Below are 18,380 nucleotides of genomic sequence, written 5' to 3' on the forward strand. Positions count from 1 at the left end.
CAAAAAGATAAAATGAAACAGAATATAAGAAATTTATTTATTAATGGGATAAAAATTCTACATATCTGGGAAGCTTAAATATGAGGGCTTCTTTAGCTTTAAACCACGATCATCAAAATAACAGAAATAAGTGCTTAATTTATTTGTTATCCATATCGGTTTCCTTTTTTAACTGAAGGACAACATACTATATTATTCCTATTTTAGGACATTTAATATTCTCCTTTTTATAATGTCTTTTTAAGAATCAACAAGTATAACACATAGTACAGCTGATAGGTTCTTACTGGTTATAGTGGGAGAAAACATCAGCTCTCCAACAGCTGAATCTGCTTCTGAGCTCCACGGCTGATTGACCTCCTCCGTGTCGGCCCCTGTGTGCCCCCTGACTTCCCCAGTATAAGGTTGATCTAATCCAGAAGGGACCCGGATTTCAACGTTTGGATATCACGTATTAAAGACAGGAAGGTGCAGAGAGTGCAGAAATGTTTGATGCTCTTGTGCCCTCTGGACTATTAATTGTATCCTGAGTTCCCTGCTGGCTGCTGCCTCCAACCCCCATCCATTATTGACCAGGATGAGACCCTGGAGACGTCTGCATGGCTTCATTTTGGATGGCAGTGATTTCTAATATAAATCCCAGCCAACAATGTTCTCTGGCGCAGGCAAGCTTTGTGTCTCACATGAATCAGCTCAGTGGTCAGATTTGTTTACAGTTATCATTTGCTTTGGACCACTGTTCAATAACGTGAAACACTCCCAAAAGAACCAGGCAGCATCAACAAAGTTTCAGTAATGAGAGGAACACACACCTTGATTTGAACGTGTTTAGTTTCCCACTGAGAAGTAGAACAGGTAGTGACCCAGAGGATGCTGCCAAGTGCTGATTGTTTGATTCAAAGGCCAGCTGGTTGTTTGTTGTTGTCACCCTCTCCACACTGATAACATAGAGGATGGAAAAACAATTGAGAAGAGGAAAGTATCATGAGGGCATGATGCCAAGCTTTCCTAGTAGACATGCATATGATCCCAAATGAGACATACTGCTCCCCGCTGACAGCTTGCACTGCATGGTGGATCCATAAAGGGACTGAATTATGAAAATCACAGTGTTGGAAGCGAGGTTTAATCATTTCACACCATATATAGCTTAACTTAATCATCCAAGTGACTAAAGCAAAGATGCAGCAAAGCTCAAAGGTGCCCTCTGAGAGTCATATATTGCCAGACTTTGTGCGGGCGAGCAGGTGCTCTGAGCCTTTCCTTGCCAGTCACAGTGTCTACTCAGACATCCCTGCATTGGACAGACAGACTATTGTGTGGCTGACGTAAAGGAAAAGCCGTTCACATGCTTAGTCTCACACATATTTCTCTTGAACCTTCTGTGGGAAACAAAAGGAAATAATCTGAATAGGTGGTTGTCCAACACATCCTCCCCAGTGGCACGTCAAAAGGGGCCAGTGTTGGTTGCTGTCTTTGTTCAGAATGAGCTGCAAGGAATTATGTCAGGGTAATCAGGAAGAAGTCTCGGTGGACGTGTCAGAGCTGCCAGCACTGATAAGAAAGGTGCAGCAGAATGAAATGCAAAAATCTAGCAGCCCATTACTGCCTGTGCCAGTTTAAACTGATGCAACTTTATTAACTAATCATCTCTCAGATTTGACAAATTTACACTTGAAAGGCATTTGTGTGCTTTCATACTTTTTATGTTGCACTCACAAACTGTTAGGTATTTAATTTGACTTTAATCTGATAGACCTAAGTTTTTCTTTTTTTTATGTTTATATAACTGGAAAGTGGAAAGAAAAGTATACATTATTTGAAAAAAAATGTTAATGCTAAAAGTAGGATCATTGAAAAAGTTGGGAGCAGTTTTAAAATATGAGGATAAAATACAATGTTCCAATCTGAGGACATCTCACACAGTACGGTTTAGTCCATTTTGCTAAAATGTAAAGAGTACCAATACATGGTTGTTGAACTAAACTGGCAGGCTTGCAAAGACAGTTTATACAAGGAAGCTTTGGAAGCTTGTAGTGGATGAACTGCAGAGAACAGCGTTTGAGAATCTGTCAAGGGAACGACTTCTAGTAGTGCACTACACAAATTTAGTCTTTTTTTTTTTAAGAAAGATGGAAGCCATGAATGATAGGTCACAAAAAAAAACACATCAGTCAAGGGAACATGGCAAACGTAGACACGTATTTGAATGGTCCATTCAAAGTTGAAGCCTAAATCAATAAAAAATTTGGGGAATGACTTTAAAGCTGTTTTTCATTACCACTTCTCATCCATCCATCAATTCATCTTCTCCCGCTAATTCTGTCAGGGTCGCAGTGGGGCAGATGCCTATTTCCAGAAGGCTTTAGGAATGAGGCAGAGTGGATCCTTGACAGGTCGCCAGCGTGTAGCAGAGCAACACAGAGACACACAAAGGCACACAACCATGCATACACACTCTTACACCTAAGGTTTAGGTGTGTATTTAGATAATTATCCTAAAGGTCATGTTTTTGGAGTGTGGGAGGAAGCTGGAGTACCCGGAGAGAACCCAGGCATGCACTGGGAGAACATGCAAACTCCATGCAGAAAAACCCTGGGCCGAGAATTGAACCTGCAAACTTTTTGTTGCAAGGAAACATCCACCAGCCACCATGAAGTCCCCCATGAAGTTATAAAAAAAACACCCCAAAGTTATAGAAATTATTAACTCAAGATGTACAAATATGCTGCATATTTTAGAAAATACTTTAAAAGCATGTATTATTTTCTTATTATCTTTGGGATAAACTCTAATTTATGTTGTTTTATCACATAAAATGCCCCAAAGTAAAACTTTTTTGTTACAGAATTTGATNTGTCATGATTCATGCAGCTATTATTTCATCCAAATGAAAAATGGAGAACAGATAAGCAGATCATGGCTTCTCTACAGTGAAAAGAAGGACTGGGTTATTTACTTTTGCCGTTGCCTTTTTGGAAACACAGGAAGGAGCAATCGGTTAAGCAAGCTTAGTTTCATTCCTTTTGAAACGACATGAAAAGTCAGCTGAGTACAAAACAGGAAAACAAGAAAAGGGACAAAACGTAGAACAAATAATGTATGTCTATTATATTAAAATTTCTGTATCTGTATAATGGGTCTGTTTTATGTGTTGTCTTCTTAATTCAGAGGGCCCCCTGCCTGTCTTTGCCTAGAGCCCCAAAATTCCTAATCCCGCCCCTGCACACGAAGGCACACAACTATGCATACACACTCTCACACCTAAGGTTTAGGTGTATATTTAGATAATAATCCTAAAGGTCATGTTTTTGGAGTGTGGGAGGAAGCTGGAGTACCCCTAGATAACCCAGGCATGCACTGGGAGAACATGCAAACTCCATGCAGAAAGACCCTGGGCCGGGAATTGAACCTGCAACCTTCTTGTTGCAAGGCAACATCTGCCCGCCACCATGAAGATGTACAAATGTGCTGCATATTTTAGAAAATACTGTAAAAGCATGTATTATTGTCTTATTATCTTTGGGATAAACTCTAATTTATGTTGTTTTATCACATAAAATGCCCCAAAGTAAAACTTTTTAGTCTTAAAATTGTTACAGAATTTGATAGTTTCCTCTACTATTTTTAAGCAGTGACATATGTAGGCTATACTGGGGCTTTTTAAAATGGCTCCTATATATCGAGGCTCTAATTTTATGCTGCCTTCTGCTTTGTCATAAGAGAAAAAAAAAACTCAGTTTAGAGTTGCTCTGATGTGATAATCCCATGGGGCTTTATCTTTCAAACTTTCAATATGAGAAAAGCGTGTTAGGTCAAAGGAGGCATAAACGTATCTCTGCTTTAAAGACACACTGAATGTTGGTTAAATTCTCACAGTGGGATTTGTGGGGGATCTGTCTTTGAAATGGAGATGGAAGGGTGTTGGTTTGTGGAGATAGCAGTGTACTGTGGGTTACAGCTGGGAAGCAAAAAGCAGATATTTACTCATCTGTGCAGCTGCTTCGTGTATCATTTGTGGCTGCTTTTGATGTCACTCCTTCTGTATTTATGTAAACTAAATGGGACAGTGATGGATGGGGTTGGTCTTTGTGGTTCTGTGTGTTTAAACAGGAGATCCTCTATAACAACTCAGACCACAGTCATGAAACACTAGCCTCTCTGCTGTGGTATCCTGTGTAAGTTGTAATGCTGCTAATTTTCTCAACCGATAAAGAGCTTATATATCTTCATCTTGACCTTTGTAGCAGCATGTTTTATGCCTGTACGTGTGGATTTTTGTGCTAAGTGGAACTGCAGGCCTGCTGCTTTTATCAACAAACCACTAACTGCAAAGTTTTTCAAATGCAATTGTCTGTGAAAACAGTGGTTGAGCTGCTAGCACATCGTTTAACTTTCTGTTGCACCCATTAGGTTCTATACATTTGAATAGCAATAAAAGTCGACCTCAGAAAAAAGCATTTAAATAATCAAAGATGCATAGATCGATATCTTGGGATAACGTCAGCATTCTAATTGACCATGATGTAGAGCCATATACTGTTGGCTGTAATGGCTAATCTGAAGCACCTCCTTATGTGTTTACACCATCATACTCAGAGATAAATGTATAGCTTACCCGAGGGCTTGTTCTCCGGAACAGACTGGATAGATGCAGGATACATCAGCACATCCAGAGGTTTCATCAGACTTATTTCCACTTGATAATTCAGTTCTGACTAAATTCAATCTTCTTGAGTGCATCATTTTAAAACAAGAAGTAACATTGAATATATCTTTCTTTCAAATACATAAAATATATATCTAAATTCAAAGAAAGTTGTGTATCACTTATCTAGAGGAGGATGAGGTTGTTTCTACCTTTAAATGTACTATACATATAAACAAAAGAGTGTAAGAAAAATATGATAGGAAGAATGATTTAAGACCCTTTCCTCTTTATATCTGGCATGATATAACTGAAAAACAAATATATTTCAAATAAATTATCTTAAAGAAAACCTAAGCTTATACTTTTTTTTTTTTTAACAATATCTTTATTAAGTTTTAGCAATCAGTCTTATATGGCAAAAACCTGTAACCTTAGTTTGCAGAGATCTCCCTAAGGTTCATCAGAATCTTTTTTTTATTTAATATATATATATATATATATATATATATATATATATATATATATATATATACAGTAATGGTCAACAGATGGGTACCAAAAATGCAAAGGTTTAGTACTAAACAATGGAAACAATCAACTGGCTTACAAAAGCAAACATTTTGACTCCTTGAAGAGAGGAAATTCTGATATTGCAGATATTCACTGCAATATCAGGATGTATGTTTCCTAGCAGACCCAATGTTCCATCATCCCAAGGAGCTAGCTGCCTTAAATGTCCCTGCTGTGAGCGCTATTTTTAATTCTACTCTATGTTAAGCTGCACTCCTTGCTAGATTCAGATGCTGTTATGAAGAAGCTTAAAAACACAGCAGCAGATATAAACACATGCTGCTGTAATTTACCTATTCTGTTATCCAAAAGATAAAAAAAAAAGGTGCATGAAAACTCAAGTGGTGGCATAGTAGCATTCAGGTCAGCTCCTGCATCACATTCCATGCATCCTCAGTGGGTCAGCTCAGTCAGCTGACTGCCTCCTCAGCTGTTGCTACTACAGATTCTACATAACACACTGTTATCTTTCTTGTGTGATCAAAGATTATCCTAATCTCCATTGTGAAGCAAAAAGTCCAAAATCGTAGCACATGGAGCCAAAAGTAAACAATAATCATCAAGCAATAGTGGTTGGTGTAAATATCGGGATAATTGTTTCTAATATGATGATAAAATGAGGCCTAAATTCTCACAAAACATAAAAACTAATGCACTGCATAGAATTTTAACCTGGCAAAGGATTTAGTTATAGAAATAATAGCATAAGAAAAGGAAACAGAGAAACAAACAAAAACAACAACTAGATGAATGGGCATTGTATTGAAGCTCCTGCTCTAAGGGGTTCAAAGTGGGCAGCGTTTCCTTCAATTTCAAACTAAAAACATTTTGTAGAAACTAGGCTAAACCTAAAGGGAAACATTTTAAGGCCTCAAATGTTTCCCTGAAACACTAAAGAAGAAATTACCGTTAGACCTTATTTTGCTTCTGATCATAACTATCATTGTTTGTATTTAGTATTTGGTTCTACCTCTGAGAGAATCTTAAAATCGAATAAAGTCCATCTGCTGAATTTTCTCTATATCAATTGTTTGACAATAGATTCTTCTTTATTACTATGGTTTGTCCAACAGTTAAGGAACCATATTAAGAATCAAGGCACCTTATTGTCAGTATACCCCCATAATGAAGCATCTAAAATGTCAGCTCAAAATGCACGTGATACACAGGCAAGTCACAACAATTAAAGAAAAAGAATCATTAGAGGAGAGTTATGTAAAAACAAGAACACGTTTACTAAGAATTTAGTATTTACATAAAGTGCAGCTTATGCTGAAACAATCCATGAAATGGGAAGGAGGTTCTTTGATTTTCAGTCGGGGTGTTTAGTGTCTGCCTGCAGGGGAACGATTGGCTTTACAGCTTTGGGATAGAAACTGTTCCTGAGTCGGGTTTGGATGCAATGTTTCCGAATGGCTTTCCTTGATAGAAATGGGATGAACATTGCACTACTGGGACGGATGAGTCTGAAAACTTGCAGCCTACCAAACCATGCTGAGTCCATCCTCTAATTGATTGTGCAGCTCCAATACCACAATGTCACACTAACACAGGATGCTTTCAGTTCTGACTGAAAGCATCCTGTGATCTAGAGAGATCAGTTCGTTTGAACTTCCTCAGAAGAGAAGAATCGTTATTGGGCCTTTTTCACAGGGTGGGAGGTGTTCTCAGTCTGGGACAGGTCAGAGAACATATGAATGCCCAGGAACTTTATGCTGTCAAAACTCTTCACCTCAACCCACTGTATGCAGAGAGGAGCGTGTTCAGTCTTTAATAGAATCACAGGTCCATTTCCATTTACCTAAAAGTCATTAAGCCCCCTGTTGTTTACCCATTGAACAGAGTGCTGCTATATGCTGGTTGTATCAGGCTTTTATGTGGTATATTTTCTCCTTTATTATTCTGATCAGCAGGTTATAGAGCATACTTGCCATAAATCTATAGATTAAATACTGTGTGTGCAATCAGGCTTTGCTTTAGAGCTCAATCACCTGTTTATGAAACAAAAATAAATATCAGACTTATTTTTTTACCCTATTATATTGTATTATTCCCCATTAACTTGTATAATATTTCTTTTCTGTTGTCTGTTGATTCTCATATAAGCTCAGTGATCACTAGTTGCCACAGGGGAGTGACCTCTGTCACCACCTCCACCAGCCTGTCCCCTGTGTTTCCCACTCTGTCAGACACCTCCAGCTGTGCTCAATCAGTTACATTTTCTTCAGAGCAAAGGCTGTAATTGATTCCTGACACAGCTCCCTGATGTCACTGCCTTAGCCACCCAACCGACTCTTATGTAAACATGCTGTGCCTTAAAAAAAGAATAGAAACAGTGCATTCAAAGGGGGGCAGAACTTTTTTTCTTATAGTTTACAAGTAAACTGATTAATTCCTCTCATTATTCTGCAGGTGTTAGCACCAGACAGTTTGTCACCAAGACGCTCACTATACCGGACACTGTCAGACGAGAGCGTGTGTAGCAACCGGAAGGCCTCGTCCTACGCCAGCTCACACAGCTCTATGATCGATCAAGCCATGCCCAACGACATCCTGTTCAGCACCACGCCACCTTACCACAGTACACTGCCTCCCCGCATGGTCCACAACCAAGGAGGGTCCAACTTGCGCAGTGAGTAGAATACAGAAACCTTTTTCCATATTACAACTACAAACTGTAGAGTATTTAGTGGGTTCTAACCAAAGCAGATCCATAAGTGTGGCCTTCATTTGTATTTAGTTCAATTTACTGCCTCTTAAAGTCACTGTATTACCGTAATTTTCGGACTATTAGCCGCACCTGAATATAAGCCACAGAAGCTAAATTGCATGATTTGTACAGATACAAGCCGCACCGGACTATAAGCCGCAGGTTTTTTATGTTTAATGTCCGTCTTTCTCGCTGTCGTTCTGTCTCGTACCACTCGCGGTAGAAATCTGCTTCCAGAGGACCTCCGCATTCCCCCGCGTGCGGCTACCGTACTTGTGTATCGAAGCAAATGTGACGACAACATGGTAGATGGTAAAATCCATGGATTTAGGTATTGCCCTAGTGGCCGTTAGCTGTAAAAGTCCGTAGATAAGCCGCCTTGTTATACAAGCCACAAGGTCAAAAAAATGGGGAAAAAGTTGTCGCTTATAGTCCGAAAATTACGGTAGTCAATGGAGTCCACCTCCATGTAATTTCACCCAAGTATGACTCCAAATACTTTTTGAAGGCCTCAGATGATTCATGGATAAATTGCATCATGAAGACCAAGGAAGTTCGCCGACAAATCATGAAGGAAGTTGTGTAAAGATTTTGTTAGAATATACATAGAATCACATAGAGCTGTGCTCAATTCTTCATGCAAACTGGAAAGACAAAGGCCTTTAAAGCCTACCAGAAAGCCACTCAGAGGCCCAGGATGACTGTGGAGAAGTTATCAATAGCCAATCGTTTTACTCTTAGCACCAAGTGGCATAAAGGAACTATTGTCAAACCAAAAACAATTACAGGGAAATCAATTCTGAGTGCTATAATACCAGACAAGAAACCATGCAGTCTACACTGAAAACCAGGGTATAAAGTTGCACTGGTTAGATTATATCATGATGGCCATGGTAAGAAATATTACATGTGGCTAAAAACCGAATATAAACAAGTGAGGGATTTGCAAAGTGCTGTGTGTGGATATAACATAACATAAAGACAGGATGAATAAATGTTCATAGAAGTGGAAATATAAGAACACTAATATTTGTGTTTTTAACAGAAGACTGTGGAAAACTTTAAGGATAATATACTTTTACTAAGTTTGGAGAATGATAGTTGAAACTCCTGGAGTTAGATAAGCTGTGCAATAATAAACACCAAAGAGAAGCTGTTTTTGAAATAATAAAAAACTCAAAACTTTTCACCAAGACAGAAGGCTAAGGCTAATAACACTTTCTCATCATGTTGCCCTGTGATTATCTTTCCTCCTTCTGGCACCAGATAAGAGCCTGGATATAGTTACTTGCTGGAAGAGCCACTTGTGCCCCACTGATATCATTAGCACAACAAAATACGTTTCAGCAACGCTTTCCAATATAGCAAACAAACTGAAAATGTGTGTGGCTGCGTTATACTCGCATGCATCTACCTTTAAGCTTCCTCTCAACAGTTGGACTTTCCTTTCCCGACTCTTTAACATGGGATTATCTGACTACATAAAAATAAATAAGAGGTGATGTGTGTCCCGTCTGAGCCGCTGTAGGTTTTTAACATCTCTTGAGGGAATGTGCCGGTTCTTCCACTTTGGTTTCACGGTTTCTGTCATCCATTATGTTTCATTCACTCATCATCCCCATCCTTGCCTACCCTCTCTGTCCCTCCGGCCTCATTTCCATAGCGCTCCTCACCTGTCCCTTGCTGCCGCCATTAGAGAGAAAATGTGCTTTGGAAAGATGTTTTTTTTTCTCTCCATCTTGTTTTGGCTGTCAACCTGATGGCTCTCTGATTGTTTTGAAAGATAGTTGAGAACACACGCTTTCTCTTTTTCCTTTGCTGAGACAGCCCAATTTGGTAAACAGCGGATCACTCAAGCTCCAAGAAGCTTGGTAAATTGAAAAGAGAATGTCACCTCAAGCTTTCTGTCTCTTCNTCCTTTGCTGAGACAGCCCAATTTGGTAAACAGCGGATCACTCAAGCTCCAAGAAGCTTGGTAAATTGAAAAGAGAATGTCACCTCAAGCTTTCTTCCTCTTCCTTGCTCGGGCTTTTCTAAACGCCTCTTCACTGAACGGGAGTGTGTTAGTTGGATTCTGAGTCGTTCAGGGTTAAGATGCAGAGGGAAGTGAAAGGAGAAATTGATGGAAACAGAAAGATATTCTCTGAGACAAGTCATTTATCGCCCCCTCAAACTGTGCCTCTCTCGTGATTTCCAGAGAAGTTGGTTTAATGTGACTTGAGCCTGTCACACTCATGCAAAACCTTTCTTTAAGAGTGAGTCTTGGCATCCTTTTAGAGATTTTTTGAGTTGATCCAGCCAGGGGGGTTTGATAAGTGCAGCTAAAGTTACATAAATGTCCTTCCTTTTTTTAGCAGTAACGAATAGTTAACATGAGGTCCCCCCTTTCCCCCTTCGATGCCCCTCTCTCATTCCTCCCCAGCTCCTTTGTCTGAAGTCAAAGATTAGCCCTGAACTCAGGCTGGGCTCAGACACTCAACACAATACCTGCCTGTCTCTGCAGGTGAGTTTTGGTTCTCTGACGGCTCCTTGGCGGATAGGTCCAAGTTCAGCGACCCGGGCCTCATGCCCCTCCCAGACACTGCCTCAGGCCTGGACTGGTCTCACCTGGTTGATGCAGCACGAGCCTTTGAAGGTAACCAGCTTGGCTAGAGCTGCTGGCACCTTGTCTAAAACCTCCCCCCCTTCCTCCCAGCCCCACCTCCTTGCTGCTTTGAGCAGTATGTGTTTGTGTGTCTATAACCTGCAAGTGGGCGCTCGCTTGCATGCATTAGATCTTTGTAAGCTGTGCGTTTTTGTCTCTACTACCTTGTCCTAAGTGCTACTGAATGGGGCTATTGGGAATCTCTCGGCTTTTTGCAGCTCTGCTCCAAGCCTGTTTTTGTGGCTCCCATCAGGCATAGTTATCTAAAAGGAAAAAAAGATCAGAGATGGATCCAATTTTCACACCATAAAACCAGCAAGTTAGCACTCAGGCAAAATATTTACTCTGGTTCCTTTTCCTATAAAGATTTTTGTCGGGATCCTAAAATGGTAGAATATCAAGAATAGTCATTTTGTTCTTATGATAAAAAAAAAAACACCTACACATTTTTTCATTACATGCTGCCAGACATTTTTCCTTATTGGATCTCTTTTAATATTGGTGATAATTACTTGGAGCTAATGAAAACCACAAATTAAGTTACAGGTCATTAAAATTTTACAGGAAACAAGAAAGGAGATATTTCATGCAGGAGGTTCTGAGTTCAAACCTGAACTGGCGCCCTGAACAAGACCCTTTACCCCATACTTCTCCCCGAGCGCCGCACAATGGCAGCCCACTGCTCCCAAATGGTTAAATGCAGAGAGTGAATTTGTTGCTTCGTACCTGTGACAATGTAATGAGAATAAAGTTGAATTCTATTCTAGTTGTTCATTGATGTCCTCTATAACTAGAGTCAGCCAATAAAATTAATTGATAAGTTAGCTGTCTGTTCTGTGCTTTATCTAGATGTATTATTGGAAAGTTAAATAAAAAGAAAAACTCTGATGAATAAAGGCAACAGGGGTGATCCCAGCCCGTTGCATTTATTTTCGCTAGTTGTAAAGCAACCTAAGGAGCAGCTTCAATAATTATGCTCAATGTTCAGGTTTCCGCAACTCCAAAGTTAAGATAAATGTCTACTGTGAAATAGAGTAAGCATTCTTTATTTCCAGCAGGATTGGGCAGCTGCTCACACTGCCAAAAATACCAACATCTTCACTGTTTATATCACTGTGCTAGCATAACCGCCTGTCCAAAATACCATATACTGTAGATTATATGGTTTATTTTCAAGATGATAAGGGACAAAGTGGCTACCCCAACTCCAAGGCAGAAACGCAGGCTAATCGTCTCTATGCTTTTGCTACAATAATGTTTTTTTTATATATATATATATATATATATATATATATATATATATATATATATATATATATATATATATATATATATTATGCAAAAGTATTATACCAGCTTCTACTATTGAGTGCACATCCCGCATGTTTAATTAACGCATTTTTTTAAGGAGTCCCACATATTTGTGTTAATCTGTTTTTTAGATGTGATGTGATATTCTTTTTTCTAAGCTAACTTGACTCTTGGTTTTTCATCAGCTGTAAAACATAAGTATCCAAATAGCAGAAAATGGTTGAATTATATCACTCTGTGTGTAGAAGATCTTTTTGAGTTACATTTTTTTTTACAACATCCTGTGCAGCATCATCTGTTTATTATTTATTAGCATTATTATGCTTAATTTAGACTTAACTGTCATGTTCTTTCATTTCATCTTCCCGGCTAGCATCACATGAGATTTTTTTTTTTTTACTCAAGTTGAACTCTACCTGACCCCAACCCGTAAGCAAACAGCTTGTGTTCACTTTTTTTGTCAGTTTAGAGTTTAGCCTTTGGTTTGTTTCCGGCTTCAAAGCCTAAAGTCCATTATATACCGAGGGTACGAGGGGCAAAGGGGAGTTCAGCAGAGATGATGAAGAGTCTGACTGACAGCAGTACGCCGCTTGTCATGGCAGTCATTGTAAATTGGAGCATCCTTCTCATATATTTAAGCAGCAACGTGGAGAGAAAACAGAAAAGCAGTCGGTCAGGATAAAAAGAAATCCTAATTTTGATTGTGCGAAACGTTATTCTCCTTTTTATGTTGAAAAAAACTGGTCATAAACAAACCTGTAGTCTCAGCAATTAAGAATACTGCTCTTGTATAGTCTTTAAATTGATAGCTTACTGAAATAATAAAACCTCAAGCAGTTATGAGAGGAGTCCAATATCCCCCTGCCCTGCATTCATCTTTCTTTTGATGAATGTCCAACATGCTCTGACCTTTTGTACATTAACTGTACAATTTCTGTCAATGATGACTGTAATCACAGTGCCTCATAGCTTTTTGGGTAACATTACCACAAAATTTTAATGGTTCACTAAAAGGCTGTAATTCTCCAAAAATTGTCAAATTATTCTAAAATGTCAAAACATCTCAATTTTATGCATGCTCAGCTTTGGATGCCACATGACCAAAGATTGTCTTTATCATTATTTAATGTATTGCCAGTCCCTCAGGAAACCGCAGCTGCCCAGGGTAGAGTTGCTGTCTTCAGTTCTCTGAAATTACGTCGCATTACTGGTTAAGCCAATAGCAAAGATTTATGCAGTAACCCCCGTTTAACCTGAGGAGGGCACCAAACAAGCAGTTGTAGACACAAAAGCTGGATTTCAACAACTGTGTAATAAATTGTTGAAATAATGCCTGAGACGTGTAGACATCACTATCAGACATATATTTATACAGTTGATAAGCAAAAAAAAGTTGCCTCAAGTGTAGGTAGTCCTTTAAGGGTGTATTCCCACCTGCCATATTTGGTCCACCTTAAACAGATCAGAGGTCGTTAGCTGCCTTGGTCTGGAATGTTTCTGCAGATTTCAATAAACGTCAGTAAACCAGGGTCCAATCCAAACAATTTGATCTAGATCAACTTTTGTGAGGTGGTTTCGTTCCACCTCCAGACAGACACTGGTGCGATTCGCTTCAGGTCTGAATACAAAGCTGCATCCATCTGACCCGACGCCAGAAACCATACTGTATGTTTCTATGGGCTAAGCAACCCAACATAGTAGAGAACGCATTGTTGAAATCATACTTGATCTGTCCTCTGTTGCCTAGCAACTCCGCTATAAGCATGTGGGTATCTTTTTTTTTGCGTGACACATTCTCTGACATTAAAATCAGTATTGAATGAGCTGCTATTGACACTTGTGATGACTTTGCTGCTGTAATAATGGTACGAAAAATGCAAAGCAATAATGAAGTCCGCTTTTGGACCAGGGAACTTTACTGGTATGATTACACCCCAAAAGCTAATACTTCACAAAACATGAAACCACCGAATCAAATGCCTCATAGCTGTAGTAAATTCATTTGTTTAATTTTTATATTTACAGTCCAAACATTCCTGAAGTTACAAATGAAGCCATTAAATCATTACCATTGTTGTAAAACAAATTATAGGTTTGGCATTTGTTAGAAAGTAACATTTGCAATTTAGGAATCAAAGATTTAAAATGGAGCCTAGGCGGAAGTTCCACTGAAGAAACTCATTGCTTTCCTACATCCACCTGCGACACAGCCAATCACCTTCGAACCACGCCTCCACGAAAGCCAATCAGCATCCAAAGTTCATCTTAAAAGGCCTCCAATATGCACTTGTGTGCTCTGGGCCAAAACCGCAAAAGCCCCGGGGGAACTCAATCAAGGGAAAACGGTTCAAACCAACCCCAACCCCCCCCCCAACAACCGAACCAAAACCTCATCAGAGCGTCATTCCTCCCTGACTCTTACTGTGTTCCCTGTCTCATCTTAACTGGTCCAGCAGAAGACCGCCATGTTGAGCCTGGTTCTGCCAGATGTTTCTTCCCAACATGGAGTTTCTCCTCTCCACTGTCACTCCATGTTTGCTCATCATGGACAGGTTCTCTCAACCTGTGTTATCCAACTGGACTTCCATCTTCCAGGTCCCTGAGTGAAGCTCTAGCATCAGCTCACGCAATCCAATGGATCTCTCCATAAAGCTCAGCATACCGTCTCGCTAACCAGCAGTCTACAGACTGACCAACTTCATCTATCTCTATTCCACCACCAGTTTCAGGCCTGGGGAGGAAACAGCCCTGTTCTTTACTCCTGTTCATGCATATCCATCAAAATTAAGCTCTATGTTTCCTGCCGAGGTCTGAGCGCCAAAGACAAAGTAGTTGTATCAATAAATTTCTCCTAATGGTCTTTTCTCTTCGTGTGAGTTTTTCAGATTTAACTTAAAAAAAGAAAAAAATAGGAAAAATCACAAATGGTGAATCAAAAAAATTGGGTATCATCAGAGTAGCAGTGCAATTACCGGTATGCTACTTAATGAACCACTGAGATATCTCTCTGGTTTTGGTTGCACTTTAAATATTATCCTCGTGGAATAATAATGCAGTAATTGATCAGTTACCATAGAATTCTATTCTCTATCTATTGTAAGCGTGAAAATTTCTTCAGGGTTGGACCTCTAATAGAAGGAAATATGGCAATTCTCAGCACTAAATGCTCCATCCAAATATGATCCAAATATGATGCCTTTCAGATATTCTCCTACAAATAAACATGAGCCTTCACAATTATAACTTTTTCTGTTCAGGATGTCCACTAAATCTGGATGTAGCCTGAACCCCAAATGACAGGCGGCATGTTTGCTGCCTGAGAAGACGCTAATCTTTCTGATGCAGACATGGAATATGAGGAAGGAATTCATTCATATGTAAATTAAGGCCTGGTCCCTCTTCTTTTTGCCAACCAGCTCCGTCCTCATTCAACTTTTGTCTTGGAGTGGATTAGCTTTCAGTTGTTGGCTAAATTAATGGAAATGCTTACTTAAATTATGAATATGCAGATTTTTCTATCTTGGGTCTTAGACCAACGGCTGGAGAAGGATTGGTTTGTACAGAACAGAGCCTTAAGCCTTAAAACTGAGAAATCCCAGAGCGCACTATGCCAAGTTTGGGTTTTCCATGCGGCTTTGGCGAAGCTTAAGGGCCTGATATGGTAAAACAAGCATGACTAGTGTCTTACAGCTTTACAGTGTGAGCCAAACAGCTGTCAGAAGAAAGTCGAGGGTTCAGAAACCTGAAGTACCCACAGAGTCTATCCATGTCTGTTATTTTCTAGAAAAATCATGTTACCATCTCGGTCCTCTTTATCTAGATTTCAATAAGATGGCTTTCCAACAATGAGCGTCATGCATTAGAACCATTAATGAATCACCCATCCTGTAAGGAACACGAGTTCAAGTTAAGCTAGATGTGCTTTAGCTATCTGCTACACTGAGATAATATTCACCTGCTCTGATTTTGAAGCCTGATTATGTGACCTGTTGCATCACCTGTTCTGCTTCCAGACCAGCGTGTGGCGTCTTTCTGCACCATGACAGACATGCAGCGGGTCGAGGCTCTGCAGATCTCCAGAGAGCTGACCAGACGGGTGGTGGAGGCGGAGGGAGCAGCGCTGGAAGCAGAGTAGGCATTATTTACAGCCCAAAATCACAAACACAGAAACTCCTTTAGGAAGTGTAGATTGATTATACTTCAGCTTAGCAGCCATCAAATTACTATTGAATCACAACCCTCTAATAAAGTAGCGAAATTAAAATAACCTTTTAATTCTAATGGATAACATAAGGAAACGGTTCTACTGGCATCTTAATCTACTGTTGCATTTTTCCCTTTTATGTTGTCTTTGAACTTTTGTATTAAAATTATACTTTTGTGCTTTTAACTCCCAAAATAGATACTAAAGTATAAAATAAAGCAAGCAGATGGAATATTCTGAATAGTGACAATGTTTTGGCATGGCATTAATGAATTATGCAATGGCCACCAAAGTAGAAATTGTCATTGCAAACTCTCCTGGCTCCAGCGGGAGCTCGTAATACTAAGATTTATATGGTTCTGTGAGGAGGAGGAAGTCATGAGTCATTAGTTTGAATAAAGGATCTGCACCCTCCCCAGGGATTTATGAGCACTCTATGGCAAGTCCAGTTGGCCTTTTATTGTTTGCCAGAGCGATGAATACAAAGTGTGACAAAAACCTAAAAATTCTGGTAGCACTCAGGCAGACGTTGATGGATATGTGGGCAACCATATTCATTTCAATCAACAATTGTTTTAATAAAACTGTGCACAGTCGAGCCATTGAGTGGTTGCGTAACGTACTTGTAGTAATAATAATTGCTGATTCTGTTCTTTATCGTGTTCCAAACAAGTAACCACAGCTGTATTTAAAACAATAGCATTTTATACTTTTTTACATAGGTCCATATTTGCTAATAAAAGTATGATTTTAGGAGGTTTTGTCCCCAATGTTGTTGTTGTTTTTGCACAACATTTTAAACATGCATTAAAATAATCAGAAAGCAATATTGTTTTTATTTGTTTCATACCTTTAACATATTTAGCATTAATGATCATAAATTTAACATTTGGACTTTATCCTTAGAAAGAAACTCAAAATCTACAATATTGTCAAAATTAAAAAGAAATGACTCCAAAAAGACAAGCTGAAGTTAACTGACTTTCTGTTACAGATGCAGGTGTTTGAATTGAACTCCATGTTTTTGGTATATTAACAGTGTTTGTTTTTTGTTTAAACCAACAGCAGCTCTCCGTCCACGCTAACTGGCAAAGTTAACCAGCTGGAGGTCATCCTCAGGCAGCTGCAGCAAGACCTCAGAAAGGCAAGTTTGCATGTATCATTAAAATCTCCCTTATTAATTCTATTTTTTTGTACTAGCAAACATATGTCTGTGCCACTCAGCCTGACATTGAGTAATGGATGCCCTGAGGTCTGCGTAATACATACTCATCCACTTAATTTGATATCCTGCTTCCGTTCCTTATTGTGTCCCAGCCCCGTGTTTCCCCGTTTCTAGCAGAGTGCTTTTAAAAGGGCTGAGGAAATACACCTCTGTCAGGGCAGAGGAAAAGGCTGTCTGGCTACTTTTACGCTTGTCATTTACACCGTGTCGATGAAAGACGGATGTACTTTTAATAGCGAGGTTGTTATCGGCTCTTTTGTATCCATTTACTTAATTTCTCCCATGTTTTGTTTTTTGTGTCCAGGAGAAGGAGGATAAGGCCATGTTGCAGGAGGAGGTGCAGCACCTGAGACAGGACAACATGCGGCTGCAGGAGGAGAGCCAGACGGCAGCGGCTCAGCTCAGGAAGTTTACAGAGTGGTTCTTTCACACTATAGACAAGAAACCCTGAGCAGAGGATGTGCAGAAAAAGAGGACGATGGAGTAAAAGAAAGCTTCATCTCTCCTGGACACACACTAAACACCCATGTAAGACTCCCAGATAAAAACTTAAAAACAACCCCAAGAGAATTATGACGAATAATAAAAGCCAACCCCTTGCTTAGGATGTTGTGCTGCACTGTGTGAGAGACTGAAAACCCAGATCTGGACTATAGTTTTGGGAACTCCTCTCTGCCTTTTTTAAGTTGTTGGTCTCTCCATCCCCGCAAATAAAGCTCTTGGGGAACCTTGTGATGTTTGCGTGGGAGAGGACTTAAGAAAGGTCATTCCAGGTTAAAGGCACTCCGCTAAGTCCTGGGATCTTCTTACAGAAGTGGAATGTAAAGCTCATTTACTGTAGTCAACATGTAATCTACCTACGTAAGTCGCATCAGTCTACTGTACTGTATACTCAGCTGTAAAGTACGGGTGGATCTCAGTACAGTATAATGTCATCAAAAAGTACATTTATTTCAGTAAGTGTTAAACTCATATATCAAAGATACATAAACACAGATTTGTTTTATGCATTATTTCAAATTTTTAATTTCATAGCCTTTTAGCTGATAAATCTTTCATAATCT

General features: G+C 39.5%; 1 protein-coding gene across 5 annotated transcripts in view; it reads left to right on the top strand.

The window, feature by feature from the left end:
• Positions 1 to 18,303, top strand: part of sipa1l2 (signal-induced proliferation-associated 1 like 2) — a 127,598-nt gene extending 109,295 nt beyond the window's left edge. For 3 of the 5 annotated variants that reach the window (XM_015379583.1, XM_015379585.1, XM_015379582.1), the window contains 5 exons: positions 7,635 to 7,854; positions 10,436 to 10,567; positions 15,901 to 16,018; positions 17,157 to 17,235; positions 17,621 to 17,767. In XM_015379583.1, the coding sequence (XP_015235069.1) occupies positions 7,635 to 7,854; positions 10,436 to 10,567; positions 15,901 to 16,018; positions 17,157 to 17,235; positions 17,621 to 17,767 (696 nt within the window). Of the gene's footprint in view, positions 1 to 7,634; positions 7,855 to 10,435; positions 10,568 to 15,900; positions 16,019 to 17,156; positions 17,236 to 17,620 lie in introns of all 5 variants that reach the window. The other 2 variants (XM_015379581.1, XM_015379584.1) reach the window with 2 other exon arrangements.
• Positions 18,304 to 18,380: the final 77 nt, after the last annotated feature.

Source organism: Cyprinodon variegatus, unplaced genomic scaffold (genome assembly GCF_000732505.1).
Source record: "Cyprinodon variegatus isolate N-32 unplaced genomic scaffold, C_variegatus-1.0 Scaffold195, whole genome shotgun sequence".
Classification (NCBI taxonomy): domain Eukaryota; kingdom Metazoa; phylum Chordata; class Actinopteri; order Cyprinodontiformes; family Cyprinodontidae; genus Cyprinodon; species Cyprinodon variegatus.